The following is a 16,313-nucleotide window of genomic DNA, read 5'->3' as shown; positions in this document are numbered from 1 at the left end:
TCTGCTTTAAATTACTTTACCGTGGGATGTAAATGGTAGAGAATCGATCAATACAAGCTCATCCGGGACTGCATGACTTGGAAGATATTTCTGCAGTTCTTTAAAGATGTATTCTTTTACTGAAGCATCTTTAGACACCATGAAGAGAATTAATTTTTCCTGATTATACCATGTAACGGCACAAGACTCCACTTGCTGAAGCTCTTCAGCAACCTATAAGAGAGATTATCCCAATTTGCCAATGAGGATATTTACAAACAAGCTTCCTAAAAGCTTATTTTTTTTTATGTCTGAAATCAAAACAGCTGAATTAAATATTGGAATATACTGGAGATTTTTAAAAAATTGCTTTACTACTGTTACTATTACTTGCACATAGGGTTCATAATATTTTTCAAAATAATAGATCCTAAAGCAAAATAAGCCAGTTAAATTTCACAAATATCAAAATCTAATTTGTCACTTATTTAAAGAATAACCATCTCTTCATGCTGGGGATAAGGGGCACCCTGAATTATTCATACCCTTTATTGTAATTCATCACTAACACAAAAATGTCAGGTGTAAATAATAGAGATCCCAGCACAGAAAATTGGTGGTGGCTGCTTCTACTACTTACATATATTAATAGATATTCAATATTTAAATAGTTCTACCTGTTGCACAAATTCAATGTTAAGACGTTTGCCATGACGTTTGATCTGACTGTCTTTTCGTCCCAAAAAAAATATCTCTCCATCTTTCACAGTCACAAAGTCTCCTGTAGCTCGCATTGTGCCAAGTGGTACTGTCACTTCATCATCAAGAAAACACACTCTGTTTCTGCCACCTTCCCAAGATATAAACACCAATGTCATAAAAATCCAAGGGAAATATATTAAAAACCATAAAATCAACAACATCTCCAAAAGTTCAGTGACTAAGCTTCAAAATTTAAATATTAAAAGAGAGGCTCATTTTAAAATGTTATCTGATAAAATTAGACACAATAAGTTCAGTAGATAAGCAGAGATAAAATGAAATTTATTTCTTAAAATTTATGGAATTAAAAAAATTCTTAGACTACTGATTAAATATAATTTTGGCTATAAATATAAATATGAAGGTCCAAGTTACAGTTTCTAAATTACTTTTATTAATGTATTAGACATTATTATCTGAAATAATTATTGTAACATTTGGTATTTCATATGAATGAGATTAAAAATTATCACTGAAAAGCATGAGATAGACAAAAGAAAAAGAGGAAAGGAATAAAATTAACACATCAGATCATGTTCCTTGAAAAAAAAATTCCCAATCAACAAATATAAAACAACCTAAAAATACTTGGCCACTGCCTTCCTGAATTGTGAAGCCATTAGTATCTCTGACTTCAACTACTGTTCCAAGAAGTGGAAATCCCAGTTGTACAGGCAATTCACATCTGTGAAAATAAGATCCAGAGCAGATTTAAAATTTTTCATTTGAATAGAATATTTTCCAATATATTTAAATCAGACTGTACCAAATAAAGAAAAAAAAGTTTGTTACGCTCTAATTCAAAGACTGACAAGAGGAAAAGGTTAGGTGGAAAGGTAACCATATATGTTATTCATTACTATTTAGTACAGAAAGTTGTAGCAGTATCTTGGCACCAGCTATAGTAAGGAAGGTTCTGGATTCCCAACTTAAAATATCAGATACAATCGTGTTTCTAAAATTATTACCCCAGTACCTATCAAAAACACTGTCAGTGTTAAGACCCTAGAAATATACAGTCTCTCTTCTCTATATAGTATAATGAAAACCCTTACTTGAGAGTAGAGTTAAGAGTCTTCTCTGGAATCCTATAAATGGTCGCCCAACTTGATACCTCTGTGATACCATAAACATTAAATATTTGTGTTTTATTGCCTTCTCCTCTCCAGCTTCTGAGAACTGTCAATGATGGAAACGCTTCACCACCAAGGGCTAATACTCGAAGAGAAGTAGTGGCTGACAGAACAGTTGACTTGATAAGCTGAGACCCAAATCTTCTAAGCAGTGTTGGTGTTGCCTGTAGATACAGTAAAAATTATTTATTTATTTTCCTTCACTTCTTTAAAAAGGTAAGCACTGTAGTTATTATTTCAAAGTTAACATTTGGAGCCCACATGGAAATGAAGGCTGTGTTTATCAAATAGGAAATCCCATTTGGAAACTACTGGTGCAACATTATCTTCTTGTTTTTGTTTTTGTTTTTTTGTTTTGTTTTGTTTTTTTGAGACAGGGTCTCACTCTGTTGATCAGGCTGGAGTGCAATAGCATGACCATGGCTCACTGCAGCCTCAACCTCCCAGGCCCAAGTCATCATCCCACCTCAGCCTCCTGAATAGCTTGGGACTACAGGCACGTACCACCACACCTAGCTAATTTTTTAAATTTTTTGTACAAATGGGGCCTGTGTTGCCTAGGCTGGTCTTGGACTCCTGGGCTCAAGCAATCCTCCCACTTTGGCCTCCCAAAGCACTAGGATTACAGGCATGAGCCACCATGCCTGGCCCAACATTATCTTCCTAACGTGGATATAACTTATGCTTTGGAAAAAACTCAAGCAAAAATATTACTTATATTTCATCATACTGATTACACAAAAAGGTTTAGGATAAAAAGGACAAAATCTATAAAATCAATTTACCTTTCCTTTCTCACTCTGTATAAAAAGTATACAAAAGGGTTTAAAAATGTGCCTAAGTAGCTCTCTCCTCCCGCCATCCAAGATGCCGAAAGGAAAGAAGGCCAAGGGAAAGAAGGTGGCTCTGGCCCCTGCTGTTGTAAAGAAGCAGGAGAACAAGAAAGTGGTGAATCCCCTGTTTGAGAAAAGGCCTAAGAATTTTGGCACTGGGCAGGACATCCAGCCCAAAAGAGACCTCACCTGCTTTGTGAAATAGCCCTGCTCTATCAGGTTGCAGCGGCAGAGAGCCATCCCTCTATACGCGGCTGAAAGTGCCTCCTGCAATTAACCAGATCACCCAGGCCCTGGACCGCCAAACAGCTACTCAGCTGCTTAAGCTGGCCCACAAGTACAGACCAGAGACAAAGCAAGAGAAGAAGCAGAGGCTGTTGACCTGGGCTGAGAAGAAAGCTGCTGGCAAAGGGGACATCCCCACTAAGAGACCACCTGTCCTTCCAGCAGGAGTTAACACCGTCACCACCTTGGTGGAGAACAAAGAAAGCTCAGCTGGTGGTGACTGCACACGTTGATCCCATCCAGTTGGTTGTCTTCTTGCCTGCCCTGTGTTGTAAAATGGGGGTCCCTTACTGTATTATCAACGGGAAGGCAGGACTGGGATGTCTAGTCCACAGGAAGACCCGTACCACTGTCGCCTTCACACAGGTTAACTTGGAAGACAAAGGCGTTTTGGCTAAGCTAGTGGAAGCTATCAGGACCAATTACAACGACAGATATGATGAGATCCGCCATCACTGGAGCGGGAATGTCCTGGCTCCCAAGTCTGTGGCTCGCATCGCCAAGCTCGAAAAGGCAAATGCTAAAGAACCTGCCACTAAACTGGGTTAAATGTACACTGCTGAGTTTTCTGTACATAAAAATAATTAAAATAATAGAAATTTTCCTTTAAAAATGTGCCTAAGTAAAACAATAATGAATAAAGATTTATAACAAAAGCTTTATTGAGGTATAACTGACATATAATAAACTATTTTAAGTATACAATTTAATATGTTTTGATACATGTACATACTAGTAAAACCATCACCACAATCAAAATAATGAACATAACTGTCTTAGTTGATTCGGCTTACTATAACAAAAATACTGTAGACTAGGTAAGAAATGCAGTGCTCACGGTTCTGGAGATTGGGAAGTCCAAGATCAAGGTGTGGGCAGACTTAGTGTCTGGTGAGTACTCTACTTCATAGATGGTACCTTCTTGCTGTGTTCTCGCATGACAGAAGGAACCAACAAGCAACCTTAGGCTTCTTTTATAACAGCACTAATCTCATTCATGAGGTTCCCACCCTCGTGACATAGTCATCTCCTGAAGGCCCCACATCTTAATACCAACAGATTGGGGATTAGATTTCAACATACGAATTCTGGAGAGACACAAACATTCAGATGACAGCAATATTTATCACTCCCAAAATTACCTGTGTACCACTATTAGTCTCCTCTCCAGCTGGACCCCTTATCCAGACAACCACTGATCTATTTTCTGTCACTACAGATCAGAATAATCTTGTATAATTCCATTAATATAAATTATATATATAATTATGAATAGAAATTATATATTCCATTTATATAAATGGAATCATAAAATAAGTAGCCTGTTTTGGTCTGCCTTCTCTCACTCAACATAATAGATACAATTCATCTGTGCTGCTAAGTGTATCAACAGTTTCATTCCTTTTTATTGCTAAGTGGTATTCTATAGTATGGATCAGGACTGGGTTTCACTGTTCCATATAAAATTTAGGATCAACTTATTCATTTCTAACAAAAAAGCCTACTGGATTTTGCTAGGAAGTGTGTTTAATTTACAGATCAGTTTGGGGAGAAATGCAATCTCAACAATATTATAACTTCTAATCTACAAAGACAAAATGTTATTTAGGTCTCTAATTCCTATCAACAATGCTTTATAGTTTTCAGTGTACAAATCTTGCTCTTTGGCTTTATTCCTATTTTATTGGTTTTGATGCTAGTGTAAATATTATCTTAATTTCATTTTTAGATTTTTCTTTAATACATACACATATATATGTACAAATATATATATAGAAATACAATGATTTTTGTATATTGATCTTCTATCCTCCAACCTGACTAAACTTTATTATTTCTAGTAGTCCTCCTCACCGCCCCCACCCCCCTACAATATTTTCTATATACAGGATCACATCAACTGCATATAAAGAAAGTTGTACTTCCTCCTGTCCAGTGTAAGTACCTTTAGTTTTTCTCCTTCTTGCCTTATTGTACTGGCAAGAACCACCAGAATGTTGAAATGGCAAAGGCAAACTTGCTTGCCTTGTTCTCAATCTTAGGGTCAAAGCATTCAGTCTTTTATCAAGTATGGTGTCATATTACCTGTAGTTCTATTGTAGGTGCCCTTCTTCATATTGGGAAAGTTCCCTTCTATTCCTAGTTTGTTAGGAGCTTTTTAAACAATCATAAATGGGTGTTAGATTTTGCCAAATCCTTTCTCTGCATCCATTAAGATAAGTATGTGCTTTTTGTTCATTATTCTTTATGTAGTGTGTATCATCAATAGATTTTTGGATGTTAAACCAAACATGCATTCCTGGGATAAATCCCACATGGTCACCTTTAAATTTACTGAGACTTGTTTTGTGGCTTAGCATATGACTTATCCTATGAAATGTGCCAATGTGCTTAAAAAGAATTCTGCAATCATTGGATGGAGTGTTCCATATATGGCATTTGGTTGATAATGTTGTTCAAGTCTTCGATACTAGCTGATTTCTGTCTAGTTTTTCAATCAATTATTGAAAGTGGGGTATTAAAATCTCCAACCATTGAGTTGTCTACTTATGTTTTCAATTTTGTCCATTTTTGTTTCATGTATTTGGAAACTAGTTTTAGGTGGATACACATGTATAATTGTTACATCTTATTGATATAACAGTACTTATTGATGTACTGGCAATCTTATCCTTATAAAATTGTTATTGTTGCTTGGTTTTTTGTTGTTGTTTTTTTTTTTTTTTTTTTTGCTAGTACATTTCTTTGCTAGTAACCTGCCTGGACTAAATCCATGAAGTCTGTCTCCCCTCGTATATGTGGCCACTGATGTTGCTGCTTAGTTGTTTATTAAAAAATATATGTTCTTCTTTCTATTTTTTGTGAGACAGAGTTTCGCTCTTGTTGCCCAGGCTGAAGTGCAGTGGTACAATCTCGGCTCACCATAACATCCGCCTCCTGCCTCCCACCTCCCGCCTCCTGAGTTCAAGTGATTCTCCTGCCTCAGCCTCCTGAGTAGCTGGGATTACAGGCACCTGCCACCATGTGTGGCTAATTTTTTTGTATTTTTTTAGTAGAGATGAGGTGTGGCCAGGTTTGTCTCGAACTCCTAACCTCAGATGATACTCCCACCTCGGCCCCCCAGAGTGCTGGGATTACAGGCGTGAGTCACCTCACCATGCCTGGCCTTATGTTCTTTTTTTTTTGAGACAGAATCTCACTCTGTCTCCCAGCCTGGAGTGCAGTAGCATGATCTTGGCTCACTGCAATCTCCACCCCACAGGTTCAAGCAATTCTCCTGCCTCAGCCTCCTGAGTAGCTGGGATTACAGGCATGCAACACCATGCCTAGCTAATTTTTGTATTTTTAGTAGAGACGGGGTTTCACCATCTTGGCCAGGGTGGTCTTGAACTCCTGACCTCGTGATCCACCTGTCTTGGCCTCCCAAAGTGCTAGGATCACAGGTGTGAGCCACCGTGCCCGGCCAATGTTCTTCTTTTTAAGTCTGAGTTCCTATGAGTCATCCCATATGTAGAAAGCAAGTGATCAATCAATGATCACTACACAGACTGTCCAAGTGTGGACTGTCCAAATGTGGACAGTCTGTCAAGTGAATGGTTGGACAGACAACTTGAAGTTTAATTCAGAAAAATGATTTAAGGTCACAGCTTATAAAATATTTATAAAGTAGAATGACTCTACATCCCAGTAGGTACTTACTGTCCTAAATCTGTATGTGGATAGGGGAGCACATTCAAAATTCAGGTCATTTTCAAGCCTGATCCATCTCCTATTTTCTATGGGCCCTTTTGTGTCTCTTATGTGCATGAACACAGCCTCCCTCAGGTTCAGTCAGGAGTTGCATCAGTCCTTTAGTCTCTGATTCACATGAGTGCAACCTCAACCAGGAATATGCTTATCCCACCACCACTGCAATCTCAGGCTAGAAGAGCTGTTGACCTCTCAGGCTAGGGAGCTGTAGGCCTCCCTACTGGCCTACTTGAAGATCATCATTTCCACAGATGCTGCAGCTGGTCATGGGCATTACTGACTATTACAAATTAAGTGAGCCCCTTCAAACAGACAGAATCTGTGTGTTGACTGAATTGGGGTGGGGATGATAGGAGAAGACCCATACCAGAATGCCATGAAGTTCCACTATTTTTATGCAAAATTCAGCAGTTTTAAAAAACATAAACATTTCTAAGATTGCTGTATGTCTTTGGTTGATTTCCAAATGTTGAAATGCTTGTTTTTTTTTTCCATTTTGTCCAGCTTCATAGTTGCTTTTTTGGGGAAGATAATCTGTTAATCTCTTCACTTGGCCAGAGCCAAAAGTCACATGGGAATAAAGGTTTTTAAATTGTTTCTCTCAATAAAATCCATATGGAGTTGTAACAGACAACTTGAATTTTAATTCAGAAAAATGATTTAAGGTCATGGCTTGTCAAAACATTTACATAGAATGACTCTACACCCTCATAGGTACTTATGTCCCAGTTAAGATTCTGGTTTTTAGTAATAAATTATGATGGTAACACTATAAGGCATCCTAAATCATGCTTTTAACTGTTATGCCAAGAAGTTTATCATAATGAAAATCTCTTGTCAAAATAGGGGCTAAAATGGTCCTGGCCCTTCATTTTCACTAAGCCAAATTTCAATGTTGTAGCCTAACTTCTGGTGTTAAGTATAATATCAACTTTGAACTCAACAAATAAATGGACATCTATGAATACTCAGCAAAATAAAAAAAATGGAGGCTGGGTGTGGTGACTCACGCCTGTAATCCCAACACTTTGGAAAGCCAAGGCGGGCAGATCACTTGAGGTCAGGAGTTCGAGATCAGCCTAGCCATGGTGAAACCCTGTCTCTACTAAAAATACAAAAATTAGCAGGGTGTGGTGGCGCACACCTGTATTCCCAGCTACTTGGGAGGCTGAGGCATGAGAATCACTTGAACCCAGGAGGTGGAGGTTGTGGTGAGCTGAGATCACACCACTGCACTCCAGCCTGCATGACAGAGTAAGATTCCATCTCAAAAAAATAAAAAATGAAAAATAAAAAAATTGAAATACTTTTCAGATACTCATAAACTGAAATGCTAAATTGAGGGGCAGAATACAAGTCAGCATCCTTTGCTAGTAAATCATTCTAGACATACAAAAATGAGACTTAGCAGATAATAGAAAAAATAGGGAATGTTAAAATTTCTTCCAAGTTTTTTAAGGAAAAACTCAGGAAAAATGGAAAACATTATTATGCTGACACGTTCCTAGGTATCAACCTAATATTTTACTCTAAAATGTTTTACTTTTAGACCATGCATGGTGGCTCATGCCTGTAATCCTAGCACTTTAGGAGGCTGAGGTGGGAGGAATTGCTTGAGCCCAGGAGTTCAAGACCAGCCTGGGCAACACAGGAAGACCACGTCTCTACAAAAGATTTAAAAAATTAGCCAGGCATGATGGCATGCAGCTGTGGTCCCAGCTACTCGGGAGGCTGAGGTGGGAGGATCACTTGAGCCCCAGATGTCAAGGCTGCAGTGAGCTGTGAGTACGCCACTGCGCTCCAGCCTGGGTAACAAAGCAAAACCCTGTCTTGAAACAAAAAAGTTTTAAAGGGCATCAAATTTAAATAATATGACTTTGTTACCCATAGCATGTAAATAAAAAATGTCCAAATATATTTTAGGTTTGTGATAAACCAAAAATCAATCCTTTATTTCCCAAGAAACTCCTTATCCCTGAAACAAATAAAAGAGGTCTTTAATTTCCTCCAAAGCTTAGTCCATTTCACTTTGGAGGCCTTTTTCCCCCACAGTAACTCAAGATATTCTATTCTTTTCAATTTTCAATGCTTTAGTCGTATATGTTTGACAGCTTTTTTTGTTTGTTTGTTTGTTTTAGACTAAGTCTCGCTGTGTTGTCCAGGCTGGAGTACAGTGGTGTAATCTTGGCTCACTGCAACCTCCACCTCCCGGATTCAAGAGATTCCCCTGCCTCAGCCTCCTGAGTAGCTGGGATTACAGGTGTGCACCACCATGCCTGGCTAATTTTTGTATTTTTAGTAGAGACGGGGTTTTGCCATATTGGCCAGGCTGGTCTTGAACTACTGACTTAAGGTGATCCACCCACTTTGGCCTGTCAAAGTGCTGGGATTACAGGCATGAGCCACCGCACCTGGCCTTGACAGCATTTAAGAGCCCTGCTTCATGTCCAATTAGGTCTGGGTAAGGTTTTTATTTGTAAATAAAATCTATATAAGGAACGCTTTAGTAAATAAAAAAGTGTATATTATATTAAAGCAAAAATCCTTGATGACTTATATATCATTTGAAAGAAACTGGACTTAGGAGAGAAAAGATGAACCCTGGGGGTGGAGCCAAGATGGCCGAATAGGAGCAGCTCCAGTCTACAGCTCCCAGCGTGAGTGACGCAGAAGACGGGTGATTTCTGCATTTCCAACTGAGGTACCGAGTTCATCTCACTGGGGAGTGCCGGACAGTGGGTGCAGTGCACCATGTGTGAGCCGAAGCAGGGCGAGGCATCGCCTCACCCGGGAAGCGCAAGGGGTCAGGGAATTCCCTTTCCTAGTCAAAGAAAGGGGTGACAGACGGCACCTGGAAAATCGGGTCACTCCCACCCTAATACTGCACTTTTCCAACAGGCTTAACAAATGGCACACCAGGAGATTATATCCCGCACCTGGCTCGGAGGGTCCTATGCCCACAGAGAATCGCTCATTGCTAGCACAGCAGTCTGAGATCAAACTGCAAGGCAGCGGCAAGGCTGGGGGAGGGGTGCCCGCCATTGCTCAGGCTTGAGTAGGTAAACAAAGCAGCCAGGAAGCTCGAACTGGGTGGAGCCCACCACAGCTCAAGGAAGCCTGCCTGCCTCTGTAGGCTCCACCTCTCGGAGCAGGGCACGCACAAACAAAAGGCAGCAGTAACCTCTGCAGACTTAAATGTCCCTGTCTGACAGCTTTGAAGAGAGCAGTGGTTCTCCCAGCACACAGCTTGAGATCTGAGAACAGGCAGACTGCCTCCTCAAGTAGGTCCATGACCCCTGTGTAGCCTAACTGGGAGGCACCCCCCAGTAGGGGCGGACTGAGACTTCACATGGCCAGGTACTCCTCTGAGACTGAACTTCCAGAGGAACGATCAGGCAGCAGCATTTGCGGTTCACCAATATCTGCTGTTCTGCAGCCACCGCTGCTGATACCCAGGCAAACAGGGTCTGGAGTGGACCTCCAGCAAACTCCAGCAGACCTGAAGCTGAGGGTCCTGACTGCTAGAAGGAAAACTAACAGAAAGGACATCCGCACCAAAAACCCATCTGTACATCACCATCATCAAAGACCAAATGTAGATAAAACCACAAAAATGGGGAAAAAACAGAGCAGAAAAACCGGAAACTCTAAAAATCAGAGCGCCTCTCCTCCTCCAAAGGAACGCAGCTCCTCAACAGCAATGGAACAAAGCTGGATGGAGAATGACTTTGATGAGTTCAGAGAAGAAGGCTTCAGAAGATCAAACTACTCCGAGCTAAAGGAGGAAGTTCGAACCAATGGCAAAGAAGTTAAAAACCTTGAAAAAAAATCAGATGAATGGATAACTAGAATAACCAACGCAGAGAAGTCCTTAAAGGACCTGATGGAGCTGAAAACCATGGCACGAGAACTACGTGACGAATGCACAAGCTTCAGTAGCCGATGCGATCAACTGGAAGAAAGGGTATCAGTGATGGAAGACGAAATGAATGAAATGAAGTGAGAAGAGAAGTTTAGAGAAAAAAGAATAAAAAGAAATGAACGAAGCCTCCAAGAAATATGGGACTATGTGAAAAGACCAAACCTACATCTGACTGGTGTACCTGAAAGTGACGGGGAGAATGGAACCAACTTGGAAAACACTCTGCAGGATATTATCCAGGAGAACTTCCCTAATCTAGCAAGGCAGGCCAACATTCACATTCAGGAAATACAGAGAATGCCACAAAGATACTCCTCGAGAAGAGCAACTCCAAGACACATAATTGTCAGATTCACCAAAGTTGAAATGAAGGAAAAAATGTTAGGGCAGCCAGAGAGAAAGGTCGGGTTACCCACAAATGAAGCCCATCAGACCAAGAGCTGATCTCTTGGCAGAAACTCTACAAGCCAGAAGAGAGTGGGGGCCAATATTCAACATTCTTAAAGAAAAGAATTTTCAACCCAGAAACTCATATCCAGCCAAACTAAGCTTCATAAGTGAAGGAGAAATAAAATCCTTTACAGACAAGCAAATGCTGACAGATTTTGTCACCACCAGACCTGCCCTACAAGAGCTCCTGAAGGAAGCACTAAACATGGAAAGGAACAACTGGTACCAGCCACTGCAAAAACATGCCAAATTGTAAAGACCATCAAGGCTAGGAAGAAACTGCATCAACTAACAAGCAAAATAACCAGCTAACATCATAATGACAGGATCAAATTCACACATAACAATATTAACCTTAAATGTAAATGGGCTAAATGCTCCAATTAAAAGACACAGACTGGCAAATTGGATAAAGAGTCAAGACTGATCAATGTGCTGTATTCAGGAAACCCACCTCATGTGCAGAGACACACATAGGCTCAAAATAAAAGGATGGAGGAAGATCTACCAAGCAAATGGAAAACAAAAAAAGGCAGGGGTTGCAATCCTAGTCTCGGATAAAACAGACTTTAAACAACAAAGATCAAAAGAGACAAAGAAGGCCATTACATAATGGTAAAGGGATCAATTCAACAAGAAGAACTAACTATCCTAAATATATATGTACCCAATACAGGAGCACCCAGATTCACAAAGCAAGTCCGTAGAGACCTACAAAGGGACTTAGACTCCCACACAATAATAATGGGAGACTTTAACACCCCACTGTCAACATTAGACAGATCAACGAGACAGAAAGTTAACAAGGATATCCAGAAATTGAACTCAGCTCTGCACCAAGTGGACCTAATAGACATCTACAGAACTCTCCACCCCAAATCAACAGAATATACATTCTTTTCAGCACCACACACCTATTCCAAAATTGACCACACAGTTGGAAGTAAAGCTCTCCTCAGCAAATGTAAAAGAATAGAAATTATAACAAACTGTCTCTCAGACCACAGTGCAATCAAACTAGAACTCAGGATTAAGAAACTCACTCAAAACCACTCAACTTCATGGAAACTGAACAACCTGTTCCTGAATGACTACTGGGTACATAACGAAATGAAGGCAGAAATAAAGATGTTCTTTGAAACCAACGAGAACAAAGACACAACATACCAGAATCTCTGGGACACATTCAAAGCAGTGTGTAGAGGGAAATTTATAGCACTAAATGCCCACAAGAGAAAGCAGGAAAGATCTAAAATTGACACCCTAACATCATGATTAAAAGAACTAGAGAAGCAAGAGAAAACACATTCAAAAGCTAGCAGAAGGCAAGAAATAACTAAGATCAGAGCAGAACTGAAGGAGATAGAGACACAAAAAACCCTTCAAAAAATCAATGAATCCAGGAGCTGGTTTTTTGAAACGATCAACAAAAGTGATAGACCGCTAGCAAGACTAATAAGAAAAGAGGGAAGAATCAAAGAGATGCAGTAAAAAATGACAAAGGGGATATCACCACCGATCCCACAGAAATACAAACTACCATCAGAGAATACTATAAACACCTCTATGCAAACAAACTAGAAAATCTGGAAGAAATGGATAAATTCCTCAACACATACACCCTCCCAAGACTAAACCAGGAAGAAGTTGAATCTCCGAATAGACCAATAACAGGCTCTGAAATTGAGGCAATAATTAATAGCTTACCAACCAAAAAAAGTCAAGGACCAGGTGGATTCACAGCCGAATTCTACCAGAGGTGCAAGGAGGAACTGGTACCATTCCTTCTGAAACTATTCCAATCAATAGAAAAAGAGGGAATCCTCCCTAACTCATTTTATGAGGCCAGAATCATCCTGATACCAAAGCCTGGCAGAGACACAACAAAAAAAAGAATTTTAGACCAATATCCCTGATGAACATTGATGCAAAAATCCTCAATAAAATACTGGCAAACCGAATCCAGCAGCACATCAAAAAGCTTATCCACCATGATCAAGTGGGCTTCATCCCTGGGATGCAAGGCTGGTTCAACATATGAAAATCAATAAATGTAATCCAGCATATAAACAGAACCAAAGACAAAAACCACATGATTATCTCAATAGATGCAGAAAAGGCCTTTGACAAAATTCAACAACCCTTCATGCTAAAAACTCTCAATAAATTAGCTATTGATGGGACGTATCTCAAAACAGTAAGAGCTATCTATGACTAACCCACAGCCAATATCATACTGAATGGACAAAAACTGGAAGCATTCCCTTTGAAAACGGGCACAAGACAGGGATGCCCTCTCTCACCACTCCTATTCAACATAGTGTTGGAAGTTCTGGCCAGGGCAATCAGGCAGGAGAAGGAAATAAAGGGTATTCAATTAGGAAAAGAGGAAGTCAAATTGTCCCTGTTTGCAGATCACATGATTGTATATCTAGAAAACCCCATCGTCTCAGCCCAAAATCTCCTTAAGCTGATAAGCAACTTCAGCAAAGTCTCAGGATACAAAATCAATGTGCAAAAATCACAAGCATTCTTATACACCAATAACAGACAAACAGAGAGCCAAATCATGAGTGAACTCTCATTCACAATTGCTTCAAAGAGAATAAAATACCTAGGAATCCAACTTACAAGGGATGTGAAGGACCTCTTCAAGAACTACAAACCACTGCTCAATGAAATAAAAGAGGATACAAACAAATGGAAGAACATTCCATGCTCATGGGTTGGAAGAATCAATATCGTGAAAATGGCCATACTGCCCAAGGTAATTTATAGATTCAATGCCATCCCCATCAAGCTACCAATGACTTTCTTCACAGAATTGGAAAAAACTACTTGAAAGTTCATATGGAACCAAAAAAGAGCCCGCATCGCCAAGTCAATCCTAAGCCAAAAGAACAAAGCTGGAGGCATCACGCTACCTGACTTCGAACTATACTACAAGGCTGCAGTAACCAAAACAGCATGGTACTGGTACCAAAACAGAGATATAGATCAATGGAACAGAACAGAGCCCTCAGAAATAATGCCACATATCTATAACTATCTGATCTTTGACAAACCTGACCAAAACAAGCAATGGGGAAAGGATTCCCTATTTAATAAATGGTGCTGGGAAAACTGGCTAGCCATATGTAGAAAGCTGAAACTGGATCCCTTCCATACACCTTATACAAAAATTAATTCAAGATGGATTAAAGACTTACATGTTAGACCTAAAACCATAAAAACTCTAGAAGAAAACCTAGGCAATACCATTCAGGACATAGGCGTGGGCAAGGACTTCATGTCTAAAACACCAAAAGCAATGGCAACAAAAGCCAAAATTGACAAATGGGATCTAATTAAACTAAAGAGCTTCTGCACAGCAAAAGAAACTACCATCAGAGTGAACAGGCAATCTACAGAATGGGAGAAAATTTTTGCAGCCTACTCATCTGACAAAGGGCTAATATCCAGAATCTACAATGAACTCAAACAAATTTACAAGAAAAGAACAAACAACCCCATTAAAAAGTGGGCAAAGGATATGAACAGACACTTCTCAAAAGAAGACATTTATGCAGCCAAAAAACACATGAAAAAATGCTCATCATCACTGGCCATCAGAGAAATGCAAATCAAATCCACAATGAGATACCATCTCACACCAGTTAGAATGGCCATCATTAAAAAGTCGGGAAACAACAGGTGCTAGAGAGGATGTGGAGAAATAGGAACACTTTTACACTGTTGGGACTGTAAACCAGTTCAACCATTGTGGAAGTCACTGTGGTGATTCCTCAGGGATCTAGAACTAGAAATTCCATTTGACCCAGTAATCCTATTACTGGGTATACACCCAAAGGATTATAAATCATGCTGCTATAAAGACACACGCACACGTATGTTTATTGTGGCACTATTCATAATAGCAAAGACTTGGAACCAACCCAAATGTCCAACAACGATAGACTGGATTAAGAAAATGTGGCACATATACACCATGGAATACTATGCAGCCATAAAAAAGGATGAGTTCATGTCCTTTGTAGGGACATGGATGAAGCTGGAAACCATCATTCTCAGCAAACTATCACAAGGACAAAAAACCAAACACCGCATGTTCTCACTCATGGGTGGGAATTGAACAATGAGAACACATGGACACAGGAAGGGGAACATCACACACTGTGCACTGTTGTGGGGTGGGGGGAGGGGGGAGGGATAGCATTAGGAGATACACCTAATGTAAATGATGAGTTAATGGGTGCAGCACACCAACATGGCACATGTATACATATGTAACAAACCTGCACGTTGTGCACATGTACTCTAAAACTTAAATAAATAATAAATGTAAATATAAAACCCCCCCAAAAAAAAAGAAAAAGAAAAGATGAACCCTGACAACACAGCTAAAATTCAGAATAAGAAAAGGCATGTGCCTTACACAAAGGAAAGGACAGCCTGTCAGCTTCTGTACGTCTCCTCCTTATGCAAACGAAGTCAAATGTGATCTGCTGATGACATTCCCAATAACTATTGTGAGATAAATAAAATCACCATGAAACTACATGCAAAATTTGTCATGTTCTTGGAAAAGAGTAAGTTTCTATCAGTTTCTCAGAAAAATTTGATCCCAAAAAGGTTAAAACCAACTGCTAAAGTAAATTTATCTGTGATTGTGCTAAAACATCAAACAAGGGGATGAGATTTAAAGAGGTAGAATTCATTGACCTGACATAGAAGGAAAGTCTCCTTCCCTTTTAGTAACTATCAATCAAATCTATCAAGGAACTTTGCAAACATTCCCTGAGAAATATGCTCTTTTGAGTTTTACAGGTAAATAAAACAGTTATAGTAAAACCTTACCCAGATCCACAGAATTCATGGAATGACTCTCTAACAGATGAGAATTTATATCCCCTCACACCCAACAAGCCACACTGCTGTACTGAGTTCATATATATACATGAATTAGGATGAAAAACACATTGCCTTAAAGAAGTTCAAAGTATCAAATTTTGTTTTTGTAGCAGAAAGTTAATATCCTCTCAATTCTTGTTACCCTGGATAAAAACCTGACAATTTTAGTTTATCAAAATAGAAAGTGAAAGGTGGGTGTGGTGGCTCACACCTGTAATCCCAGCACTTTGGGAATCCAAGGTGGGCAGATTGAGGAGTTCAAGACCAGGAGGCCAGGAGTTCGAGACC

General features: G+C 39.6%; 1 protein-coding gene across 8 annotated transcripts in view; it reads right to left on the bottom strand.

Annotated features, from left to right (window-relative positions):
• Positions 1-16,313, bottom strand: part of AASDH (aminoadipate-semialdehyde dehydrogenase) — a 51,452-nt gene that overhangs the window by 17,972 nt on the left and 17,167 nt on the right. For 7 of the 8 annotated variants that reach the window (XR_004031717.1, XM_030818903.1, XM_003268398.4 and 4 more), the window contains 4 exons: positions 1,797-2,038; positions 1,320-1,426; positions 657-829; positions 21-213 (listed from right to left, as the gene is read on the bottom strand). Coding sequence is in view for 7 of the 8 variants with exons in the window: in XM_030818903.1 (XP_030674763.1) it covers positions 21-213; positions 657-829; positions 1,320-1,426; positions 1,797-2,038 (715 nt within the window). In the remaining variant the exon portion in view is untranslated. The remainder of the gene's footprint in view (positions 1-20; positions 214-656; positions 830-1,319; positions 1,427-1,796; positions 2,039-16,313) is intronic. The other variant, XM_030818906.1, reaches the window with a different exon arrangement.

The sequence above is a fragment of the Nomascus leucogenys genome, chromosome 9 (genome assembly GCF_006542625.1).
Source record: "Nomascus leucogenys isolate Asia chromosome 9, Asia_NLE_v1, whole genome shotgun sequence".
NCBI classification, from domain to species: domain Eukaryota; kingdom Metazoa; phylum Chordata; class Mammalia; order Primates; family Hylobatidae; genus Nomascus; species Nomascus leucogenys.
This window is presented reverse-complemented; position numbering and strand designations above follow the sequence as displayed.